Genomic DNA, 26,144 nt, shown 5'->3' with positions numbered 1-26,144 from the left:
GTTGGAGTGTACCTTGAGTCTTGAGATGGTGCTGTGTGGTGCTGCCTTTGTACCATCTAAGTTACCCACGTTACCTTACCGTGCTGGGGACTGGAGTGTACTGTGGGTCTGCAGATGGTACGATGTGGTGCTGCCCTCATAATAAAGTATTCTTTGCCACATTAACTAGCCAGGGTACCATAGGTTGGGGTACACGTGCTTAAGAGCAGGACAGGTTGCAAAAGGGTACAGTGGTGCGAATAGTAGGGTGGGATGGACAGAAGTTTTGGGCAGTACTGTATCTTCCAAGCAAAACGTTTTTCTTTCAATCTTTCCAATTCCCTTTTTTCACCATTTCTTTTTCTCCCTTCCATCCTCCATTCTCCCTCTTTTTTCCATTCGTTCTCCTTCTTTGTTTCCTCCCTTCTTCTCTACTTCCTTCTCTCCTCTCTTCTCTCCCAGCATTTTTTTTTTTTTACCCTTCTTCCTTCTTTCCTTGGTTCCCTATCTCCCTCTTAATTTTTCCTTTCTTTCAGTCCTGTCTTCTTTTTTTCCCCTATCTCTTCTTCGTTCTCCATGCTTCGGTTCTTCCTTTCCCTCCCTCCTTCCTTACCTTCCTCTCTTCCCTGTGCCTCCCTTCTTCCCTCATCCTACTCTTTCCTTCATGCATCCTTCCTTCCCTTCCTCTCCTTCTTCCCATATTCCCCTGCTTCCTCTCTTTCGTTTCTTTTCTTTACCCCCCTTCTTTCCGGTTGCTTCTCTTTCCTCTCTGCGTCTCTCCTTCCATTCTTCCTTCCCTGTCTTCCTTCTTTCCTCTTCAACACCCCCCTTTTATTCTTCCCTCTTCCCCTCTTCTTTCCTTACTTCCCTGTTCCCCCCTTTTTTTTTTTATCTCACTTCTTACTTCTTATCTTTCCCTCCTTTCCTTTCCTTCCATTATTCTCTCTCTCTCTCTCTCTCTCTCTCTCTCTCTCTCTCTCTCTCTCATGTATGTATGTATGTATGCGTGTCCCTTTTTATCTCATATTTCTCCCTCTCTTCCGGCATTATGCTCCGTCTGTTCTAATTATTTCTCCCCCTCTCCATTCCTCTATTTTTTCTCCCTTTCTGTCTGCCATCACATCTTCTCTTATTATTATCGTCCTCCCTTTCACACAATATGCCTCTTCTTTCTCCTCCCAGCATACTCTTTGTCTTCATTTATTTTTGTCCCCCATTGTTGTACCTCTTTCTCTTCCCCCCATCTCTCTCTCTCTCTGTCTCTCTCTCTCTCTCTCAGCTTATTTCTGCCCCTGTGCCATTTCCTGATTATCATATTTTTGTCTCCTTCCATTTTCGCCCTCGTCCATCAACGTCTTTTTGTTTATTTTCCCCTTGCGTCCCCTCTGACACATTTATTTTTATCAATATTTCTTGCCCTCCCCTCACTTCTTGACTGACACCTCTCTCCCCTCCCTCCTCCTCCCCTCTCTCTCCTCCCTTCATCTTTCCCTCCCTCCCTTAGCCCCTTCCTCCCATTTCCCCTCTCCCTCCCTTAATTCCTTCCCTCCTTCTCCCCTTCCCCTCCTTGCCTTCTCCCCTCCCCCTCCTTCCCTTCTTCCCTCCCTCCCTTTTCTCCTTCTTTTCTCCCCCTCCTGCTTTACATCCCTCCCTCCCGCCTCATCATTCTTCTTTCTGTCCCTCCTGCTGATCATTTTCTGTTACCTCTCCTCCCACCTTCCACTTTCCCTCCTTCTCTCCCTTCCTCCATGCTTTTCTCCTCCCTCCCATCCTCCCTCCATGCTTTTCTCCCTCCTTCCCTCCGTCCATCCATCCATTCATCCATCCATCCATCCATCCATCCATCCATCCGTCCATCCATTCATCTCTCCCTCCCTCCCTCCATCCATGCATGCATGCATCCATCCCTCCATCCCTCCATCCACCTATCTATGCTTTTCACCCTTCTCTGTCTCCTTGAAAGCTTCATTATTCTCTTCCGTCCTAATTCACCCACTTCTCATCCCCTCTCCTTCTATTTCTCTTCCTCCTATAACCTCTCCCTCCCATTCCCTTTCTTTCTCTCATTCCCCTCCCGCCTTCTGAATCCCTCCTTCCCATTCCTCCTTCCATTATCCTTCCTCCTATTTTCCTCCTTATTTATATTCCCCTATCCCCCCCTCCCTTTCCTGTTCCCCCTCTCCTCCCTCCCTTTCCTATTCCCCCCTCTCCCCCTCCCTCTTTTTTCCCCTCTCTTTCCCTCCCTCTCCTGTTCCTCTTCCTCCCCCCTACCTCCTTCAGTTCTTCTCCCTCCTCCTTCTTCCGTGTGTTGCCTTCCTCCTGTCCGCCTTCTGTCTCCCCCTTCCCTGCGGCCCTCCGTTCGTGCATCTAACTCAGGTCACAAATATCTTAAGTTCTTGTGTCTATTTAAAAACCAGCCAGTTTAAGAATATCACCATCTTTCTTACGGGGGAGGGGGTAGGGTTTGACGGGGTAGGGGTTAGGTGGGGTGGTTTGACAGGGGGAGGCAGGGGTGACGTGGGGTGGTCTGACAGGGGGAGGTAGGGGGAAGGTAGAGGAGTGGCCTGCTGTAGGAGAGAACGGGAATTCGATCCAGGGTTAAGGTAGGGATCAGTTTGGTGGCCTGAATCTTGCTTAAACAGACTTACCGAATCATCCACAAGACCCACTAACATGTCATCGAAAACACCCTCGCTACTACCATCATACCAGTTCTGAGTGAGACAACACTAGCTTGTACACGATATGAACGGTGGGTGTTGGCTCCCAAGTTGTGACAAGTTAAGGTGCAGATGAGGCAGGAGGACTACTGGGCCTCGGAGAAGTAACAGCCAAATGCATGCAGAGAGAGAGAGAGAGAGAGAGAGAGAGAGAGAGAGAGAGAGAGAGAGAGAGAATGATGCGACAGACAAATAAAAGGGGTGCAATGGGTAGAAGGGTGACAGGGCTAGGAAAGGGGTAAAAATGGGTGGGTGACATGGCCAGGGGGGCGTCATGCCACGCGACCATCACAGAGAGACGTATGGCGCCAGAGGAAGTTGTAAACAAGGTGTCATGCGCTCCCAGCCTCATGACACTCAGATAGTACAATGCTCCTTGCCTTCCTCGCTACATTTAGACTGGTTGTAATTTGAGAGCAGGTGATACAGGAAGGTGAAGGGTGAGAGGGCTGCTACACGGTGACATGTGTGTACCTCAGCCCCAGTTCTTTCATAACTGATTGTACGGCAGTGACCCTTTCCTTTGTTATTGAAATGTTTATCGGTGTTGTGCCGGGATACTGGTGTTTCTTGTATCATCAGTGAATTATTGATTCTTTCTACTAACTTCTTACTGATCCATACCAAGGCTCTTCACTGTTGAACGTTAACCTGTCAGCACAGAACGTTACTAGAAAGCACCCAGAGAGCCCATACATCCTCCAACGGCAATAAAATTTATGGTTTATTGCTGCAATTCCCCTTTCCTACCAGACGAATACTTTTATGGTCTCACACAGTCAGTTGCTTCTGCAGTCTTGGTCTGCCTCGTTAACAATCCTAGAGAGAACATACCTTAGACAACGCCAATATTTATTCCCGATTTATTCCTGTATCCGTATGTGGTTCCACCTCAAAATTTAATCAGCTCCTCCTTGACCCACTGCCTTCCTATCCTCCACATTTTATTGAAGTCCGATAACAACACAGACAGACAGACAGAGACAGGTGAGTACATAATTTCCGTCCAACTTCTTCGGTGGAGATAAATACAGTGTATTGTAAATTTATATACGGTACGAGGTGCTGGTATTAATGACTGTCTGGTGCACTGAGTGAAGGTGAGTGAAAAATGTTATAGTTAACCCACTTCCGTGCACATGACAGATGACTTTTGAAGGGTAGTTGCTAGTTACTGGCAGCTTGAAACCTCGCCAGTCGGGAGATAGCTAGATAGTAGCTGTCAGTATCGTACCTGTCACAGTGTATACGCACCTTAAGGGAGAGCAGTGTTTTAAACTGAAGCGAAAGAATGCACGAGAAATAACTGCTGGAAGAGGCATTTGAGAGGGTCAAGATAAAACTGAATTGAACAAGCATGTCATTTTTTTTTATTTTTTTTTATTGTGCGTTCGACTCTAAGGATAGGATTAACAGCTCGATCCCTGAGCCCCAGCCGTCCTCCTAGGTACTATACACTACCATATGTCGCCACTTCGGGGCCAACACCCACCGTTCATATTGAATACATGCAAGAGCTGTCTCATCCAGGACTGGTGTATTGGTATTGGCAGGGGTGCTTCTACATGTCAGTGAGTTTTTGGCAGATCAGTAAGCTCTACTTTTAACAAAATTCAGATCCTTTAAACGGTTCCCTGCCCCAACCGGGATCATAACCCACGTCCATTGGGACTTTAAACCAACTCCACCGACTCGGCCACCACCTCGGTAGATGTGCTGTAATATTTTTCTCAGTATAGCCCTTTGATATTTTGGAAGCAACAGATTATCAAGTGAAAAAAAAATGGAAGGATAGGAGAAATTACTGATAAATTAGGGAACTGAGTAAAAACAGTTAAGATGATATGATACTGTCACAGAAAACCGTCGAATATACAAACATTGCTCTAGCGTTTTACCTTAATCAAAGACTTTGTGAAAGAACATGTAATAAAGCTGAAGTGAGATTATATTGGAAAATGATGTCAAAAAAAAAAAAAAGGAAAGAAAAAAAAGTACCATACCGTCTGCCTCTACCTTGCCACTGGAGGCGAGAAGTGAATTTACACATTGGGGTAATTTCTAGGCGGGTGTGTAGGGTACCTGTAATTAAGACGATCAGATGAGGTGTAAGATGTGCAGCGTTGGGATTTTTTCTACTTTTCATTTGAGCGAGAGTAGATTTGGAAGAGGCCATGATGTTTTTGTTGTTATTATTGTTATCATTATTATTATTATTATTATTATTATTATTATTATTATTATTATTATTATTATTATTACTACTACTGCTGCTGCTACTACTACTACTACTACTACTACTACTACTACTACTACTACTACTACTACTACTACTACTACTACTACTACTACTACTACTACTACTACTACTATTATTATTATTATTATTATTAGTATTAGTATTATTATTATTATTGTGTTTTTCTGTATTTGAACATGAGTGCTGGTTCTTGACGATAATATACATAAGTTTACAGATAGTGTGGTAGCAATGAAATACAAGGTTGTTAAGACAATTTACCTAGTAGCACAGGTGTTGGTACTGGTATTATAGTAGTAGTGATAGTTTGCAAGGTTGTAGTGACAATATACTAAACCGTACAGATAACAGTAGTAGTGATAATATGCAGGGTCGTATTAATATTACACTAAGTCGTACACGTAATCGTAGTAGTGACATTATGCAGGGTCGTACTGATAACATTCCAGATCGTATAGGTAACAGTATTATTGATATCATGCCGATCGTAATAGTAATAATAATACACGAAGTCGTAACGATAGCCATAGTAGCGATACCATGCAGGGTCGTATTGATAATATACACTGGTCATTCATGTCATAATGGTACTGATGGAATGCAGGCTCATACATGTAATATACCAAAATCGTACAGGTAACACTGGTAATGATAAAATGCAGGAAGGTACACAAATTACAAAAGGTCATATAGATAGCGGGAGTACTGATAACACGCAGGCTTGTACAGCTAACAGTAGCATCGCAGAGATAACACTGTACACAAGTAAACATTGAGTAACATGCAGGGTAGTACAAACAGTGATAACAGAGAGATAATTTGCAAGGTGACTGATAAGCTTAGTGACAGCACAGATAACATGCAGGATGGATGGTACAAAACAGTGGAACAAGCTGATTAACCTTGAGAGATAACATGCAGCAGCGATTACCGTGCAGAGATAGGGAAATTGCATGCACGAGAGTTTGTATGAATAATGCGAGAGAGAGAGAGAGAGAGAGAGAGAGAGAGAGAGAGAGAGAGAGAGAGAGAGAGAGAGAGAGAGAGAGAGAGAGAACAACTACAACATGCAGGATAGTACAGATAACGCAAGATAACAGTTTAATCTCTTCATTCCAATTGGCGCAGTTTGTACCTTAACCATGCTACCTTCAGACGATTTTATTCGCCTCAGGCTTGTCTTTCTGAAGGCCTTAGATATAGCCTTCATTAACCCCTTCACTACTAGACTGCTTAGCTTAATCAAATCGTCTTAACCTCCTTCACTACCAGACTTCTCCTCAGCAGAATAAAATCGTCTGTTGGTTCAATGATGAAACACAGAAGGGGTTGAGAACATGCGGGGTAGTGGTGGTGGTGGGGGTGGAGGAGGTGGTGGTGGTGGTGGTGGTGGGGATCATAGTGTTGATGGTGGTGGGAGCGGTGATGGTGATGGTGGTGATGGTGGGGGTGATGGTGGTAGTGATGATGGTGGTGGTGGTTATGGTGAGGGTGGTGGTGATGGGAACACTTACAGATCATTGAGCAACAGGAATGGGAGGTCCGTAAGAAAACTGTAACAGAGAACACCAGTTGATTAAAGAGGGGTGAGAGGGGGACAGAGGAGGGGGTACTGCTTTAACTTTTGGGGAGGGATGGGGGATGAGGTTGGGGAGTAGAGCGGGGAAGAGAAGTGCGGAATGGGGGTAATGGGTATGGGGAAGAGATGAGAGGGGGAGGGAGGCAATGGATATCCTGGGAGAGAGAGAGAGAGAGAGAGAGAGAGAGAGAGAGAGAGAGAGAGAGAGGAGGGAAGAGAAGGAATGAAGGAAGAATTTTTGGAGAGAGAGAGAGAGAGAGAGAGAGAGAGAGAGAGAGAGAGAGAGAGATACCATGAAAGAAAGGAGGGAAGAGAGGGAATGGTGAAGGAAGGGTTTTTGTAGACAGACTAAGGGTAAGGGGGTAAGGATGGAGAATGCAAGCGTGGGGACAAGGATGAAAGAAGGATGAGGATATGGAGTGCAAGGACTGAGGAAGGGAAGAGGACATAGGACCAGAATGTGCAATAAACAATAGAAAACAAAGGGGGAATGTATTCCCTCTACCTGTCATAAATAGACATAAATGGACAGACAGGTGCAGGACTTCCTACTGACAGACAGAGACAGGATAAAAATCAATGGAATCAGAGGGAACTAATATATATATATATATATATATATATATATATATATATATATATATATATATATATATATATATATATATATATATATATCCTCAAACTTCGGCTAGCATCATTGGAAGTATCAGTTTCTCGTCAAAAATTTTACTTCCTAGCATTTTAGCAGCTGTACAGCTTTATTTAATTTTGATAACGCGTTGGGTAAATCAATTTTATACTTATTTAGATTTGTATGTATTGAGTAGTAGTAAAGTCTGATGTGTTGTAAAATTATTTTACAGTCTTGATTCGTTTAAGCACAGTAGAAAGATTTTGCAGTGAGATGACCTTTGTTGTCTATATTAGACTGTATAATTATTATTTTTGTCGGAAACAGATAAATACAGCTTTTGCCGAAGTTACAGGGGTTAAAAGACAGTCTCTTGGCAACCACCAGTCAAGATCTACGTAACTGGAAACCGAGAAACGGATGAAGCAGGCAATACCGGGGTCACCCAAATGACTGTGATATCAAGGGAAAGAAAACGGTGCGGGGGGGGGGGGAATAAGAACCATGAGGATCGACAATCGATTTTGACTCCCCGTTTTTTGTTGATTGGGGAATCGGGGGGGGGGGGAGTGGACAACTAATATAAACGAAATTTACAACATTGTTACAATAGAGGAAGGAATCGCTGAACGGACAGAATTATACGTGCAGAAGAGAGAGGGCATCTTCATCAAATTTCAAGTAAGTAGAGGGAGAGTCACAGAATCTGCAAAATGTAGGGAGGATAATAACATTTGGAAGTTAAAAGGGGATGGAGATTCGCAATGTTATCAAGCTGAAAAGGGAGAGAGCCACGAAATTTTCAAGCAAAAAAGGGAGGGAATCATAAAACTTGCAAAAGGTAGGGAGTATAATAACATTTAGAGGTTAAAAAGGGAGGGAGATTCACAAAATTTGCAAAAGACAGGGAGTATCATAATATTTGGAGGTTAAAAAAGGAGAAAGAATCAAAATCTCCAAGTTAAAAAGGGAGGACGGGCTCAATGAAAGTTTTGCGAGTTGAAAAGGGAGGGAATGCTCACTAATAAAAAAAAAATGCATGCAGTTATTAATGGAAGCGTGACTCATTTAAAAAAGAGAAAAGTAACAAGTCAAAGAGAAGATACTTTAAATAAAACCTAAGGAGGGGAAAACAAAGAGAGAGAAAAAAAAAGAGAATAAGCAAAGTATGAATCAAGTAAAAAATAAAACGGTTAAGTGAACGTTTCAAGAAAGGGAATTTGGGGTATAATATTTTTATTTTTATTTCCATTTATTTATTTATTTATTTGGGAGGGAACTTTGAAGACGACAGAGGTTATTTAGGAAGAGTTAAAAATTATTATATTCAGAATGGGCCGTAAATAGCGCTCAGTCTGCTGGTGTGGGCATGGATGTGACTTTGGGAATAGGAAATGAAGACATGGTGCGGCACAGACACTGATAACGCTGACTGAGCCGTCCCCACAACACGAGAATCGCCCAGAGGAGTGGAAGTACAGTGTAATATACGGACCACCTTAAGGACGGCCGAGAACTTGGGCTGTACCTTTGTAATTTGCACTTCTTTTATTATTATTATTATTATTATTATTATTATTATTTTAAGAGGCATTTTAATTCAGTGGTTTGACAGCCTTTAATTTGGAGCTTTCACTGAGTCCTAGAGAAATTTTTAGGGCTGTATCATATTTGTTTATTTATCTTATTATTATTATTATTATTACAAGAGGCTTTTTACATACAAGAGACTAGTTTTTGAGGCTGCATTTTGAGTTTTGAAGGGGTCATAGAAAAATAAATATATGTAGGATGAAGGCTAGGCATATATATACAGTAACTATAGCCATTTAGAGTTACCTGAATGTGATGCAAAGACTCTACCTTAGTTTTGAAGACCTGGGGCACTGTGCTGAAGGGCAGGGCGGGACAGACTCGTATATACAAACATTTATTATATATTGTATTATGAGGGCAGATAACAAGTTGTGCAAATAATAAGGTTAAAGTTGCAAAGCTAAGGCAGGATATTTAGTATTTTTAAGGGCTTTGAAGAATAGGCAGAGGGGGTTGAGGGAGGCGAGGTTGGTTGTTTTCTTTATCTGTTCTCTTTTTCGCTTGTTTTTGAAGGGGCTTAAAGGATGACAGTTACAAAGACTATTGCTTTGTAGGGTTTGGGATGTATTTTGACAATTTAATAAGGGTCTGGTGGGTAAATATGCAGGGAAGTGGTATTGAGGCTTGAATATATATTTTCAGGATACACATAGTGCAGTAGTGTTGGAGGGTCAAAAGGGATCCTATGTACTTTTTTTTAGGAATGAGGGGAGGGGAGAGTATTTTGGACTTGGAGAGGTTGTATAGTATATGCAAAGAGAACCGAAGGACACGATCTGTATTCTGAGAACTTTGATGGGGTAAAAGTGGAGGACATAATTATGTACAAGAAATTTTTCTTTTGAGGGGCACATACGAAGAAGGTCATTTGAAAGATTCTATTAGAAGTTGATGGGGCGTAGAAGGAATCATATACATAGGAGGATAGGAAGTATACGTATGTCGGAGAGGTCATACGGAAAGAGGGCGATTCTAGAGGGTTGGGATCGTGAGTATTTCGAAAGGGCCAAACCGGGGAGTATATGCAAAAACGAAGAGGAATATTTTTTTTATGCCTTTGGGAGATTGTATATACAAATAAGATCAAATTGGAGGATTGAATATGCAAATAAGATCAAATTGGAGGATTGAATGTGCTGTGAAGGTAGATCTAGAGGGGTAGAACTATTAGAAAACTTTGAGGGGGCCGAACGGGACCTATATACAAAGGAGATTTTTTTTTTGTCATTTCCCTAGGGGATGGGTGGGGTGTTGCTGCTTCACTTACAGATCTATCATGAACTGGTAGGGAAGCCCAGAGAGAAAGCTGCAACAGACCAAGATAAAAGGACAACGTGTGAGAAAAACTATGAACACACTGGAATAATAATGTGATGAGAACAAATCTGAACACAATTTGAACACTGGAATAGAAGAGAGACACGTTATCAGGGCGCCTACAGTTAGGGTCAATATTTTTTTTTCTTTTTTCTTTTCTCTCCGATTTTATTTTACGTGTCATGGGTTTCGAAATTGTGGGGCTAGATTTACAGCCCTTGGAAGAATACCCACGTACTGAGACAGTTCTTATTTCCTGCCCGACGTGGATCTTTTTCATGGGGTACAAGTCGGGCAGAATTTGTTATATCCTTACACTAAACATATGAAAATAATTGTGTTAAATACGAACATATAACCGTTTGGACCCAACTTTGATTCTCTTCAGTAGTATCCAAGTCGGGTCATAACTGTTGTATCCTCTTAATAAGCACATGAAACTCAGTACCGTATATTATGAGAGGACTCCTTCGACCCGGCTTGGACCTTCTTCGGTGAGTTTAAGTCGGATCAAAAGTGTTGTATCATCACAGTAAACAATTTCAGTACATGGGTAAGCTAGATTTCTTCCAGATGAATAATTTATGGCACTCTGAAATGAAGGGCTGTATTTTAAATGACTGCAAATTTCGTAACATCTCTTTCTCTGCGACTTATTCTGCACATTACTCCTTTGTATCCTCTTAAATGTTAATTATGCAAACTGTGTGGATGATAAAGCAACATAAATACCATAGAAGAGAGTATTCAGGTGTAATATGCGTGATAAGTTGCTGAGAAACAGGAACTACGAAGCCTGTGTGTAATACGGACTCGAGACATATCATAAGCCTTCAAACCCGCTTGGCAAGGTCTTATTAGGTTTCGACACCGTTTAGAGACTGTAAAAGAATTATTGACCCCAGCTGTACGCCACCGCTAAGACGCAATGCACAGGGTGATTCAGAAACTTGTTAACATTTGTATGTGTAGATTTTTTGGAGAGACTCAAAAAAAAAAAAAAAAAGCCTTTTTGAAACTGGTATGATCTCTTAAGACCGTGGTCGTCGTTATTGTTTAATGTTTGCTGTGTGAGAATTTTGTTCAGATAAGGGGAGGCTTCCCGTTATAGTCGTTGTTCCTTAACTCTTGTCTTTCTGACGGAGCAGACTCGTCAACCACAGGTAAGCTACTGCGTCCGTGGGTCCATCTTACATGTACAGTAAAGTACATACACCGTGTAAGGAACCGGGGCCCTCTTTTGGTAAACAGCGCCTCACCAGGGTCGGACCAGGGTTCTCCCCACGGTGAGGTGCGATAAATAGGAGGTTTGGCTTATGGGTGGACGCAGCAGCTGTTCCACCCAGGGTGCACAGTGCCACCAGGTGTAAGCTTCACGTCAGCGACACCTCTCATAGTACAGGAGTTAATTGGAGACAGACGACAGGTGCTTCCTACCCTGAGTAAAATCGTCTGGCATTAAAAACAACTAGATTTTAAAATGTTATTGGACTGAAAGACATAAAGAAAAGTTAAAGGACAAATTACTGTTTACATCTTTTTTTAACAGAGTACCATTCAGGTGTTGATAGTTTTGAATCACCCTGTACCTTAGCCAACAGACACACATATACATTAAAGTTAATGAAAATTTTTAGACTATAACATTAATTACATACGGTATATCAATTTTAAGTGAGAGGAAAACCACATCAAATTTAAAGCAGTGCTCTTAAGATAATACTGTGCTGAACGTTAACTATATAGATAAGAGAGATTATGTGAGTTCTATTATCAGGCATATTACAAGCATTCCTATATTTACCAAGATCAAAGCACACTGCAGTCAGTTTGTTTGCACCTGGTGAAGATCTGTTGGCCCACTTTTTAGCTCAGTTGATGGCCAGGTGTCAGATTGGAAGGGTTGATTTGACTAGTAACCAAGGAGACTTTTCATATATACATCAAATTTCATGTACTCACCACTTAGTATTCAAAATATCAGTGGCCCAGTTCCCTCAGATGAAAACAAACCGACTCTGGCTATAACCTTACTCTAGGCCAATTAAGATCACATAATAATAATTGCATGTTTATTAGATGACTCTTTAATTACGGCATGCAACACTGAAAGGACAACAGCAGACATAGGGGGGGTTGGCAGAGTGATTAGTGTTGGCATATTGAAGTGTTGGCTGGATAATTTTTGCGTATTTAGTGTTGCCACATTGAGGTGTTGGTAGGACGTATTTGGTGTTGTTAGGATAAGTGCTGGCATACTGCAGTGTTGGTAGCATGATTATTACGGACTTTGTGTTGACAGGATGACGTGCTGGCATACTGAATACTTGGCAGGATAATTATTCCGTATTTGGTGTTGGCAGAATGTGTATTGTTGGTTTGTTGGAAGTTAGTAGGACGAGTATTAGTCACTTTTATTGCTGACAGAATGTTTAATGTTGAAGTACTAAAAAATTAGTACCGGTATAACGATTTTTACCGTCATATTTATGATTGGCAGAATGTTTATTGCAGGTATATATATATATATATATATATATATATATATATATATATATATATATATATATATATATATATATATATATATATATAAAGGTAGCGGGATACTTCACGTTTTAGTGGTGGCAGAATGTTTATTGTTGGCATCAACAAAACGTCCACGGTAACCATATCCGTCATGGTTCAGTGATTGCAGAATATTTGTTGCTGGCATAAATAGAGTTTACGGGATAAGTATTGCTTATATATTGTTGGCAGAACGTTTATCATTGGCATATTAGTCCTTTCACTCAGGTGACATATTTTGCCATTTTATTCCTGCTGCTGAACAATATTTCTTGCAGTTTAGAGGTGACGCGTGGAGGTGAAAGGAATATTGGAGATTATATCGAACACCTATAGTAAACATAAAACTAAGCTGAATGAAATCGTCTGAAGGTGGCAAGAAAATACAGTAAAATGAAAAGAAAGTAATAGATAAAATAGATAAAGAGTCCTTGGCCTGAAGGGGTTAAGTCACTGATCAGTTGCCATGGCAATCGTTTATCTGATGCGATTGTAGGAGGGATGCTGGTGTTGCCTTTGAATGGACAGACCGGCGCACAGACAGACGGACGGACGGAACACGATCATACATAGATAGTGAGGCATAGAATTACACTGATAGCCAGAAAAACATGTACACGAATAACACACACACACACACACACACTAAATTTAGGTGTTTGTGCTGGCCAAGTATCACATGTCAAGGGTAAACCCCAGGTGTATTCAAATAGGTCTTTTTTCCTCTTTTCTTCTTTTATTTACTATTTTTGCAACACTTTTTGTTACTTCATTTCTATTCTCAGTTATTTTCCCTCGTACCTTATTTTTTAGGCTTCGGACGCTATCATTTCTTCCATTTTCTCTCCATTTTAACTACTCTTTAAACATCTTTTTCCGTTTATTTCTCATCGTCTCGCAGTCATATTCTTTCATTCACCTTTTTCGTAGTCTTGCTCGCGGTTTTGTCTCCGTGTTTGGCTCGCTGATATTTCCTGTTTTGTTATTTTCTTTAGCGCTTCTTCGTTACTAGCGGGTTCTATCGAATATCGGGTTTAACAGTAACGTTTTTCGCAAATAACGTTAGGGGTCAATCGAATAACGGAGATATCGTAGAAGTCAGTCCGGAAGGTTGGGAGAAAAAGCATAATTTCATGATTTTTTTCCCCTCTGAGGTTATAGATGGTGAAACTACTGACTCCTTAGTTGTAAATAATAATAATAATAATAATAATAATAATAATAATAATATTAATAATTATAATGATGATGATAGTGATGATGACGGTGATAATAATAATCATAATAATAATAATAATAATAATGATGATAATAATAATAATAATAATAATAATAATAATAAAGGACCCAGAGCTTAGAGACAGAGCCACAAGAAGTCAAAGTTTTAATGATTTCCTAACGAGTTTATGTATTCAACAAAAAAAGTTAGAGAGAGAGAGAGAGAGAGAGAGAGAGAGAGAGAGAGAGAGAGAGAGAGAGAACCACTTCACTTTTTTTATACGTAACTTTTATAGGCCCGTATTTTCGTCAGTTAAGGACGGTCCCTAACACCTCCTCCTAAGCAATTTATTTTGCTAAGTACACCTTGCCGTCTTCTGTGTTGCTTAAATCGGTCTAATATCGCCATACTCTGCATTAATAACGTAGCTACAAAACTATATTAGCCATCCGAATCCAAAAATAATTCTGTAAGGAAGAGGTGTTAGGGAGCATCCTCTCTCAACGAAAATACAAACCTCTAGACAGAATAAAATCATCTAGAGCAGCAAAGGCAAACAAAACTGTGTGTGTGTGTGTATGTGTGTGTGTGTGTGTGTGTGTGTGTGTGTGTGTGTGTTTTGTGAGGGTGTACGAGAGAGAGCCTAACAGTGCCAGTCTTGTTCCATGTACACCACAAGTTAGGACCCCCCCCCCTCCCTTCCTGGCCTCTCTATAAATAGCCTCACAGACAAGAGACAGTCAGCGTGCCATCCACAGAAATAACCTGGGAGGGAAGAGGTGACAGACAGCCGCCATAAATATCACAGAAATACGACACAATATTATCCAGCCATAACAAGAATACAGGAGAATATTAACCAGGATACAGGAGAATATTTACCAGCCATCAATAGAAATAAAGAGAATAGTAACCAGCCATAAATAGAAATACTGAAACCTTTTGCATATAACACGTATACTCTCTTCACCTTAACTTGGCCTAGATTTTCGTCTCTTTGCAGCTTATTTTTTTCACGTAGCTCTGGAAAAACAAGACAATGCTAGGCTTTACATTCTTCCCATAGGACTTCATCGTGACTGGCATCGTATTCTGGTGTTCGGCATTCAAGATGGCGCGAAGGTAATAAGGTGTAAATGCGTAAAATAAATCGCTAAGGAAAAGGTGCTAGGGAAACCTCTTAAACGACGAGAATACGAAGGGGACGAAGGATGTGAAAATGTGCGGGACGTAGCCATAACTATACTACTTTTACTTCAACTTGGCCTAAATTTGCCCTCTCTCATCGCTGTGGTGATGGATTAACACTAGAATATAATGCTAGTCACGAAGAGGTGCCATGGAAAGTAAGAGAACCGTGGTATTATCTTTTTCCGCCACTGAAGTACGGAAAGAATGTGCTAAAGGACTAAAACCTGGGCCAAGTTAAGGTGAAACGGTTGTAGTAGAGATAGGCTATTCACCGTACTTCGCCAGGTGTCAAATTTCTTCATACGGACCTGGAAAGATACGTGTTTCTTTGACTACGGTAACCAATAGAGATACGCATGAGGAGAACAGTCTTTTATTTTTATTTTTTTATTCTTCGGTCATGTATTTCGGATTGTATGGTGCTTGGCGTGCTCGGGTGCGTTTTGGTGATTTGACGCAGTGTTCAGTTTTCTGTGAGTGTCATAAGAGAAAATTATCAGTATTCTGAGTTGGGATTTTTTTTTTTTTTTTTCAGAGAGAGAGAGAGAGAGAGAGAGAGAGAGGTTATCTTGTTTGTGAGGAAACAGGTGGTTTGTGTGTGTGTGTGTGTGTGTGTGTGTGTGTGTGTGTGTAAAAGAGAGAGAGAGAGAGAGGGAGGTTGTCTTGTTTGTGAGAAAACAGGTGGTTTGTGTGTGTGTGTGTGTGTGTGTGAGAGAGAGAGAGAGAGAGAGAGAGAGAGAGAGAGAGAGAGAGAGAGGGAGAGAGAGAGAGAGAGAGAGAGCAGGTGGTTATGTTATGAGAGTCAGCTGAATTTGTCTGAAGGGAAAACAGGGCAGAGATGTTCCCCATCACCCTCAACACATGTTGCCCTTTTTCACCTCCCTCTTTCATCTCAGTAGCTCTTCCTTTCATTAGTTTCCTCAGTTCAGCACCTTTGTTTCATTTCCTCTCCTCTTCGTCATGTCCCCTCGTATCCCTCCTTGTCTTTCCTCATTACGAAGTATTCTCAGTATGGACTCTTTCTTCATCTCAGCAGCTCTTTCCTTCATCATTTTCCTCAGTTCATCACCTTTGTTTCATATCTTCTCCTCTTTGTCATTTCCCTGCCTGTATCCTCGTTATGAATAAAATATACAAAAGTTTAGGCTTGTGAGGTAGAGCCAGGATTCCCGAAGCTTGAATGATGAGTAAATGAGTTTGTGGTCCAATTCACTAATCATGTTGTTGATTAATTGACCCGAGTATGTACTTTCCCATGCTTTGCTTTCTGGGGCTGCAGACATACGGACAGAGAAATAAACAGAGTGGAGCAAGACGTAATCTATGTTTTACCCAAAGGTGTAAAATAAAAAAAAAAGTCCTCGGATGAATGGAGTTAATTAATATTGTTCAGGTGGCGTCAGCTCGAAGGCGACATTCATAAACCAGAACAGAAATTTAAAAATTTCTTGGATATAAAAAGATTAAAGGATAAAAAAACGCATGGCTTGGTTACGCATTCGCATTAGAAAAATTAATTCCGAAATAACGAGGGCTTGGTTACGCATCAGCAGTAAAAAAGAAAAATATGTATGAGTGATTATTATGAAGGGAGGGAGGTAGTGTTGGAACCTTGGCAGTGCGACACCAGCCAGCAGGCAATTAGTTGTGGAGTGTTATTATTAGCGTCACCATGCCACACCACACCACCCCTCACTCCACACCACTCACTACTCTGCATCCCCCCCCCACACACCTCAGTCTCACTCTTCACACCCTGTATCCCATCCCCCACACCATCCTGCTCCCCCCTACACACCCCACCTGCCAACACACACCACATACACACACCCCTAACACATACCCCACCACCCCACACCCCAACACACCACACGCAGCACCCCACCCCTACACTCTACACTACCCTGCACCCCACCCCTACACCCCGCACCACCCAGCACACTCCAGTCTCACTCACCTCAAATCTACGTAAGCGACTCCCAATTTAGAACAACAATTTCGTATATAATTCTTGGTTGCAGATTTATTTCTTGTAAGGTTGTGTTTTGTGGTGGTCATTATTATTATCATTATTATTTGTTGCCTTTTTTTTTAGAGAGAGAGAGGCTTTTGTCCGTAGTGACCCATTTGCTTTGGCGATTTGTTTTTTAATCTCTTCAGGCCGAGGATGTTATTTGTGTTTTTACTAGGGTTAACGCTGAATTATACTTGGCTAAGCTGAATTATATAAGACTAGGCTGAGTTATAGCGGATTTTCCTGAGATATATAAAATCGTCTAGGAAGAGTTAAAATAGATACTAAGCTCGTAGTGTCTCTGTTGCGAAAGAGTTCATCATTCTTTTTCTCTCTCTCTCTCTCTCCCTCTCTCTGTCATTAATTTCAAGGTATGCACAAGTGTTCAGTGAGATACGTCAGAACTTCACTTAGTTTGTATTCATTTACTTTTTATTACTTCGTACCTTTATCCACGCCATTCATTAGACGGAATTAGGGTTAGGAGGAGTTTTTTTCAGTATTAGGTTATTGGCATCCTCCTCTCCTTTCATGTGATTTTTCTTTCTTTCTTTATTTATTGATTTATTTATTTGTATGTTTATTTATTTATTTACACCTTTATTTATTTCAGGTGGACTTGGGATACTGGTACCTCTTCATTGTAAGTTTTTTTTTTTTGCTGTTTCTTTGTATTATTATTATTATTATTATTATTATTATTATTATTACTATTGATGTTTTCATTATGTTACTTCAACTTTGGCTGCCATCAACTATATTTTTTTCATCCACTACTTACCCCCATCTCCCCACCGCTCACACTGCCTGTACTCCCCTTCGTCCTTTCCCCATCCACCACCCCTCATCCACGGCTCTCCTTTCCGCCCCCCTACCCCTCACCCCTTTACCGTCTTCCCTCACTCTCCACTTTTCCTCACCCCCTTCTCTCCACATCCTCCACCTTCCTATGCCTCGTCCCTCCACCCTTTCTCCTCACCTTTCGCCTCACCAACCCCCCCCCTCCACCTTCCCAACCCACCCCTTTCCCCACTTTTCCTCACCCTCACCTGCACCTTCACCTCCCCCCCTCCCCACCCAACTCTCCCTCCACCTGTCCCCCTCCCTCCACCTCTACCTCTCTCTCCTCCACGTCTTCCCCTCCTTCCACTTACCCCCTCCACCGCTCCCCCTCCCTCCCTCCCCATCTTCCCCTCCACATCTCCCTCCTTCCACCTTTATCCACCCCTCCACGTGCCTGACCCTAGTTCGTTTTATTCGGTGACCTCAAAGGGCAGTTGGCCATGACCCCGTCCTCCCCCCATAACACACACACACACACACACACACACACACACACACACACACACACAGGTAATCATTTTTGCTACCCGTTACTGTCATGATGATTATATAAGGATGTTACCGGCAGTCACACAGCTTAAATAACGTGACCTAATATTTCTTGCTGGATAAGTTTGTGTATGTTGTATGAGTGGCATATGTTGGATGAGTTTCTGTATATTGGATGAGTTGTCAGTGATGAGTAAGTTTGTGTATGCTGTGAATGTCGAGTGAGATTGTGCCTAGTGTGTGTGGTGCTGTGATAAGTTTGTGAATTTTACTAGATAAGTCTGTGTATGTTGGGTGTATTTGATAAGTTTGTGTGTGTTGTGTATGTTCGTTAAGTTTGTGTATGTTGTATAAGTTTGTGTATGTTGTGTGTGATGGATAAGTTTGTGTATGTTGTGTATGTTGGATAAGTTTGTGTATGTTGAATATGTTGGATAAGTTTGTGTATGTTGTGAGCATCATATCAGTCCACGTTGTAAAGAAATATACAACTAGCGCTGGAGTGAGTCAGAGGATATTTAACATCTTCAATCCAGTGTCGTATTTTTCTTTCTTCTGTTTTATATTTTCAGACGATTCTATTTATCTTAAGAGGGAACACTATACTCTGATTACTGTAACCTGGCCTAAAACTGCCATCTTTCCTTGAATGCTGAGGTGTAGGGAAAGGTGACCAGTGGATTGTGGTATTAGTCACGGAGAAGCGCTGTGGGAAGGATGTAGAGACGTAGCGTTATTTTTCTCTGCCACTGAGCTACGGGAAATAAGGTGCTAAGCGACGAAAATGTAGGCCATGTTAGAGTGGAAAGGGTATAGTACAGCAGAGGTTAATGAAGACAACATGTACGGTAATTATTCAGGTTAGAAAAGTATCTCCCAAGGTGAATCAAAAAGTCTGGTCGTATCAAGAACAATGTGAAAAAAATATGTCATCCTCGTATTGGGTGTTACAAGTGCGTAAGAGGTAAAGCAAAGTATATAATGTGTACAAGATGTGTTAGATTTATAGCACAGGTCCCTCATAATGTGAAACAGACCTTCCAGGAAAGCCTTTGTCTCATGAACTTTGTATTCTCATCTCTAAGGAACACATCCATCATTTATCGTAAAATTTCAAACTCTTATAACCAGTCCTGCCTTATATGACTTGACTACCCCCGCCCCCTCCACACACACACACATAGCTGAATAATTGTACATTATATACGTATTGAACCTATTATTGTCAGTACACATGGAATTTACCTATGCACACTATCACGGCAAGTCCTGTGTTGTGTACATACCTAACTATGATAGAAATATAAATCTGTGTCAGGAAAGTAATTTGTAAACCATGACGAAATACAGAATTACCGAACACCAAAGTAAATATCCCAAACGTTGCTTGTGTGTCACCTCTAATATATATAACGACAGTGGTTCAGCATTCATATTTAAAGGTGGTGTAAGGAAGGGGTGGTGTTAAAGTGAAGAAGGTTAGGGTGTGGTGAGAAGGCAAGGGAGTTGGAATAAAAGGGGGTGAAATGGGAATACGGCGGTGGTGAAATATTGCTGTTACCGAGGCGGAGGAGAGGAAGCAAGAGGGAGAAGAGTGGGGAGAAGGGGGGGAAGGAAAGGGAAGAGAGGGGGAGAAGGATAGGGAGAAGGGGGAGAAGAGTAGGGAGAAGGGGGAGAGGGTTGAGTAGTAGGGGGAGAGGGGTGGGTAGTAGGGGAAAGGTGTGGTGAGAAAGGAGAGAGGGCTAGGGGGCGTGGGATGAGGAGAGGGAGAAGGAAGAAAGGAGGAGAGAGAGGGAGTACGCAAGATGTAGAGAGGGATGGGGAGTGGAGGGAAAGGAGTAGGGAGAAGGGTGGGGAGTAGGGGGAGAAGAGGAGAAGGTAAGGTAGCAGTCTGGCAAGGGAGGAAGTTGGGGGAAGGGAGCGAGAGAGAAAAATTGTGACAGTGTGGAAGATGATCAAATATTAGTTTGACTGAGAGAGCGAGAGAGGGAGGGGTGGACGAGGTGGGAGAGAGGGAGAGAGAGAGAGAGAGAGAGAGAGAGAGAGGAGTGGCTGTGGGGTTGCCAGTGTAAGATAGCAGTGGAAATTGAGATACCTGGGCAGCAGAGAGCGATAAAGAAAAATGGCGACAGTGCGAAAGATGATCAAATATTAGTGTGACCGAGCTATAGGGCTAAGCAGAGGGGGAGTGGAAGAAGAGTGAGGGGATAGGGAGGGAGGAAGGGGCAGTAGGGATGGGGGGGAGGTAATGGGGCAATGTGGAAGTGGAGGGAATAGGGAGAAGAGAGTGATAGGGAAAAATGGTGACAGTGTGGAAGACGGTCAAATGTTGGTGTTGCTGAGGTAATTGGAAGAGAGGGGGAGGAAAGAGAGGAGCGAGGAAGGAAGTGGAAGAAAAGGTGAGGATGGAGAAGGAAGGAGGAAAGAAAGAAAGAATGGTTGAGGATGAAGAAGGTAAGGGAACAATGTGGAAAAAAAGAAAGAAAAGAAAACAGCGAGAAGGGAAAGATCGAGCAAGACTGCTGGTGAGGAAGATAAATGTTGTGAACGAGATAGGGGCAAGGAAGGAAAGGGCAGGAGTGGGAGTAGGGGAAGCAGAGGGTAAAAGAGAGGAGGAAGGAAGGAAGGAAGGAAGGAAAGGCATGGTAGGAAGGAAAGGGTAGAGAAAGGAGCAAGAGCAGTGGTATGGGGAGGTGTTTAAAGTAAGAATGGGTAAGGATCAAACTGGCAGGAGGTATAGGATTGAAGGGAGGTGGGGGTAGAGGGAAAGAGAAGCAGGAGGAAGGAGGGAGAAAAAAAGAGGAGGGAGAAACGGTTAAGTAGGAAGATACCTGTAGGATGGGACCTGTGAGAAGGTAAGAGCGAGTAGGGATGAAGGAACAGCAGGAAAGAGGAAATAGGGGATACATGAAGGAAGCAACAATATAGGGTGAAGGAAGAATGAAGGAGGAAGGAGAAGGACGTGGGGGAAGGAGGAAAAGGGTAGGTAAACGGAGCAGAGGAAGCGGAAGAGATGGTGGTGGTGGTGGTGATGACGTTGGTGAGAGGGAGAGGTGATATACTTGATGAGGATGGAGGCGGAAAAAGGCAAATGAAGGGGGCGGAGGGGAAGTAGGGCGCGCACTGCACTCAGGGAGACGAGGAATAGCTCTGTGTGATAGGGAAACGAGGTGTAGAGGGAGGAGAGGGGGAGGTGGAGGGTGAGGGGAAATAAGGTGGAGGTGAGGGGAAGTGAGGTGGAGGTTAATAAAGGGTGTAGGGTTAGGGAGGGAGGTGGTGGTGATGGGTTAAGGAACTCAGTGTTAACCTACAATTCAGGATCAATATTCTTGTCGATCAAGGAAGCCCTCTAGCACCCTTTCCTTACTAGTTAATTTCTGCCTGTGTTACGTTAATATTATTTGCTCCTAATGTAAAACAGGTGAACATAAGACAGGTATAAATAACATGCAAAAGAATGATAAAGTGTAATATGCAAAATAGATCGCTGGAGATGAGGCATTAGGGATTGCTTAACCGACGAGAATATGGCCTCAGGTTTAGTTACTTTATTTCGATGCTTTCTAGGAAGGATCTGAGCCACTCTCCTAAGAAAAGCTTCAGAATACTTCCTAAACATACGAGAGACTTTAGCGAAACGGAATTGAATCAGCTGGTGGTAGTCAGATTAAGGTAACAACTAATGCTGCTGAAGGAGTTGAATCACATAATCGAAGGAGATGGTGGGCTGCAGGTGCGGGTAACTTGGGCATGTTGAATCACCCAAAAGCATTTCACCCATTACCACCATGTTCTATCCCGATTTCAGATTTAATGTTCGCATAATTTCCCAGCCTCCCCCATCCTCTTCTCGTTTCCTACTACCTGCTACTGTACACTCCTTCACTTCCCCTTTTCCCTTCACACCCATCCTCTTTCTCACCTCCCCATCCCCTCACCAATTCTCTCTCACCTTTACTTCATGTGTGTGTAGGCTGTCTTCCCCACCCCCCCATCCTGTCTCACTCCCACTGGTTGTTTCGGTATCCTCTCTCCCCTAACCCTCCTCCTCCTCCTCCTCCTCCCTGCTTTTCCTCCCCCACACTTCACTTTTTGTTTCTGCAAGTTATCCTCTCCTTCCTTATCCACTTTCTCTGTTCTGTTTCCTGTTTCTTTATCTCCTTTGCTCTTTCCTTATCCGCTGCCACTCTCTCTTTCACTTTCTCTTCCCCTTCACAGTCCTCTTTCTCTCTGCTCCCTTATCTATCACTCTCTCTCTCTCTCTCTCTCTCTCTCTCTCTCTCTTTCACCACCCTCTTTCCCCTTCCATCCTCCTTCCCATCATCTTTTCTCTCACTCCTACTTCCTACTTCTGCTCACTCTCTCTCTCTCTCTCTCTCTCTCTCTCTCTCTCTCTCTCTCTCTCCTCCTGCCTTTCCCTTTCTCACACTTTTTCTCTAACCCCCTCTTTCTTGCCCCTCCCTCCTCACCTAAGCATCGATCCCCCCCTTAACATTCTTCTTAGTCCCCTTCCCCCCTTTTCTTCCACTTCTCCCCTTTCCTCCGTCTTCTCTCCCCCCTCATCCTCCTTTTCCTCCACTTATTTCTCCCCTCTCCCTGCTTCTCCTCCACCTACCCCTCCCCACCGATCATGCTGTTGGTGGGAATGCCTTCACGTGACAGGGGAACACTCGTAAAGGTATTATATTTCCTGCTCTCTCTCTCTCTCTCTCTCTCTCTCTCTCTCTCTCTCATGCCACGGGGAACACACGAGAATTGATAAGATAATTTAGGTAGAAATGATTAGGAGACTGATGGTGCTACAAGAATCAGAGGAAAGAAATAGTTGAATCTACTTCCATATCATTCCTTTAGTCAACCCTCGGACATCATTCATTTTGTTTTATCAGTACTCTTTCCTGACGATTTTATTCAGCTCAGTGTGAAAGACTTGACTGAGTTGACCCAAATCGTCTTGAGGTAGCAAGAATAAAATAAAGCCCATACCCTAAAGTGATCAGTGAAATAATAGAGGAAGTAGCGAGTTATTGTTTGGTAGATTTTTTTTTATTGCAACAACCGCAGCAACAATAAAACAACAACACATTATCCCGATAGCTCATCATCATCATCTTCATCATCATCATCATCATCATCCAGGCCTCTATTTCCCTCGGCATTCTGTCTTTTTTTGTTTTTGTTTTTTGTTTTAATGCTGTGTGTTCAGGCTTGTCTGAAAATGAACGAAGCTTGGGTCTTGCTTTCCTTTGTGTGACATTCCTTGGCGCCGAGGAATATTGCGTGCTGTCAGCTCTTGTTTACTTTTTTTCTGCATAAAAAAAATTCTTCTCTTGCACCTCGTCCTTTCTCCGTGTTTTCGTTTTACATTTCTCCTCCTCCTCCTCCTTCTCCTCTTCCTCCTCCTCCTCCTCCTCCTCCTCCACCACTTGTATTGAACCCCTTCCTGTCACCCCACCCTCCGTGCAACCCTACATCTCTTCTCCCTATATCTACACTGTACCATACATTAACAGATGGGGGGAGAAAGGGTGGTGGAGGTGGAAGTAGAGGAAGTGAGGGTGGTGAGGGAAGGAGCAGGGGAAAGGGGAGAGCAGTGGGAGTAGGGATGTTGAGGGATGAAGTAGGGAGAAGAGACTGATGAGGGAGGGAGTAGGGAGAAGCGGCTGGTGAGGGAGGGAGTAGGAATGGGAGTAGGGATGTTAGGGGAGGGAGTAGGGAAAATAGGGATGGTGAGGGAGGGAGTAGGGAAAATAGGGATGTTGGGGGAGGGAGTAGGAAAAATAGGATGGTGGGGGAGGGAGTAGGGGTGATGACGGAGAGAGCAGTGTGTACAAAGGAGATGTAGGGGAGGGGGAGAGAGTGTAGCTGGGAGTGGGGGAAGGTGTGCTTGTAAGTAAGGGAAAAGAGTACAAAGGATTTAAAGGATAGGGTGTTAAAAAGGGAGGATGAAGGGAATATAAGTGAGGAAAAGTTGTACAGAAAGGCAGGATGTACAAGTGAATAGGGCGGGGGGATGGTACACAAATGGGGAGAGGGTGTACAGATGAGGAGGGGGAGGGTGTACAGATGGGGAGAGTGTACAAATGGGGAGGGTGTACAGATGGGGCAGGTGTACAGGTGGGGAGGGTGTACAAGTGGGGTGAGGGGGGGTTGGCGGAAGACTGCGTGTAGTAGCACCTGGTATTGATCAAGAACACCTGACACACCCATTCAGGTCATTTGGTACTCCCCACACACACAGCCACACTTTACACACACACACACACACCATCTCTCACACACTTTCTCACACACACAACACGACACCTCTCTGACACCTCTCCTCCCCACACACACACATTCACATCCCTATCTGTGTGTGTGTGTGTGTGTGTGTGTGTGTGTGTGTGTGTATGTAAGTATGTGTGTCAGCCAGTGGACCCCAAGACACATATTTTCAGCACACAGACGACTGATTTGATTATATAAGGCAATTTTCCGGGTCCTCTTAAATTCATATGTTTCTCAGTAATCGCTGCCATCTGGCCTGGCTCTCCCTCCGCGTGTAAGGGGTGGGGGGTGGAGTGTGTTTGTGTTTTTGTGGATTTGTGAAAGGGGTTCTAGGGTTATTAGTTGCTTGTTTGTGAGATGGTGACTGTGTGTGTGTGTGTGTGTGTGTGTGTGTGTGTGTGTGTGTTTTAACTGTATGAGTCTGTGTGTTATGGTAAATGTAGAAATATATGCTTGCGGTTTTTGTGTTTATGTGTTCTCGCGAATCTTTCTGAGTGTATGTGTTCCTGCGTGTATGTGTGTGTGTGCGTTTTTCTATGTTTGTGATTATGCATGTGTGTGGATAAATGCCTTTGTGGATTATTTTCAGCCATTTTTGTGCTGCTTTCCTCTTCTCTGATTTATAACATTCCACGTAACACATGAATTATTTATGCGAGTCAGATCAACTCATGCACGTATACCCAATTGATCCACGTGGAAGTGTAAGGTAGAAATTATAGCTCAAAAATAATAGTCACGTATATCCGACTGATCTACTTACAAGCCTAGGGTAGGAAATATAGCACAGAAATATGATGTGTTGTGCCTCCATTTTCATAGCGAGGTGTCAGATGAATCCTGTGACTCATTCAAGCCGCACCTGCCTAACTGCTGTATTGTCCAGTACTGAGTGTGGAAATATAGAGAAGTAAAGTATAATGAAGTGTCTATACTCTCGTCTAAATGCGTGTTGGTATCTAGTCTTTTGGAATCAAGTGACCCATTCAGATTATATAGCTTAGATGTGATTATTATATTGCCAGTGCAGGGGTTGGTAGAAATGTAGCTGAGAAATATGCCGTGCTCTCTCTCTCTCTCTCTCTCTCTCCTCGACAATTATGTAGTTCAGTCTCCTAATTCATGCAGACTGACCATATCTGAATACTGTGTTTCGAAGTGCAATGCAGACGAAAGTATACATACCAAATATACTCTCAAGGTTCACTAACTTTCGGTCATGTAAGTAATTTAATTTTGCGGCAAGTTATAATTTCCTCCCCTTCATCACAGTGCCGGAAGAAATGGGAAGCACGCCACTTTCTCTCCCAACGGTCGAGGTTCGTTGTAATTCCGTTAATTCCGTTATATTCTTACGTTACGAGGCTGTAGCGTGACGACCTTGCCTGGAGGTCGGACGGTAGCGGTCATTAGTTCGCATGCACATTTGAGGTGGGACACGAGGCTTCGTAGCTCCTCTTCATGG

At 42.8% G+C, this 26,144-nt stretch overlaps 1 protein-coding gene across 1 annotated transcript in view; it reads right to left on the bottom strand.

The window, feature by feature from the left end:
• LOC145412254 (ATP-sensitive inward rectifier potassium channel 12-like) overlaps positions 1-26,144 on the bottom strand; it is a 233,856-nt gene that overhangs the window by 47,276 nt on the left and 160,436 nt on the right. Inside the window, exons 2-3 of the mRNA XM_080282203.1 lie at positions 10,036-10,074; positions 6,474-6,512 (exon numbers count right to left, since the gene is read on the bottom strand). Of these exons, the coding sequence (XP_080138329.1) occupies positions 6,474-6,512; positions 10,036-10,074 (78 nt within the window). The remainder of the gene's footprint in view (positions 1-6,473; positions 6,513-10,035; positions 10,075-26,144) is intronic.

Source organism: Coenobita brevimanus, chromosome 92 (assembly GCF_032717465.1).
Source record: "Coenobita brevimanus isolate Jiangsu-jjx chromosome 92, ASM3271746v2, whole genome shotgun sequence".
Classification (NCBI taxonomy): Eukaryota; Metazoa; Arthropoda; class Malacostraca; order Decapoda; family Coenobitidae; genus Coenobita; species Coenobita brevimanus.
This window is presented reverse-complemented; position numbering and strand designations above follow the sequence as displayed.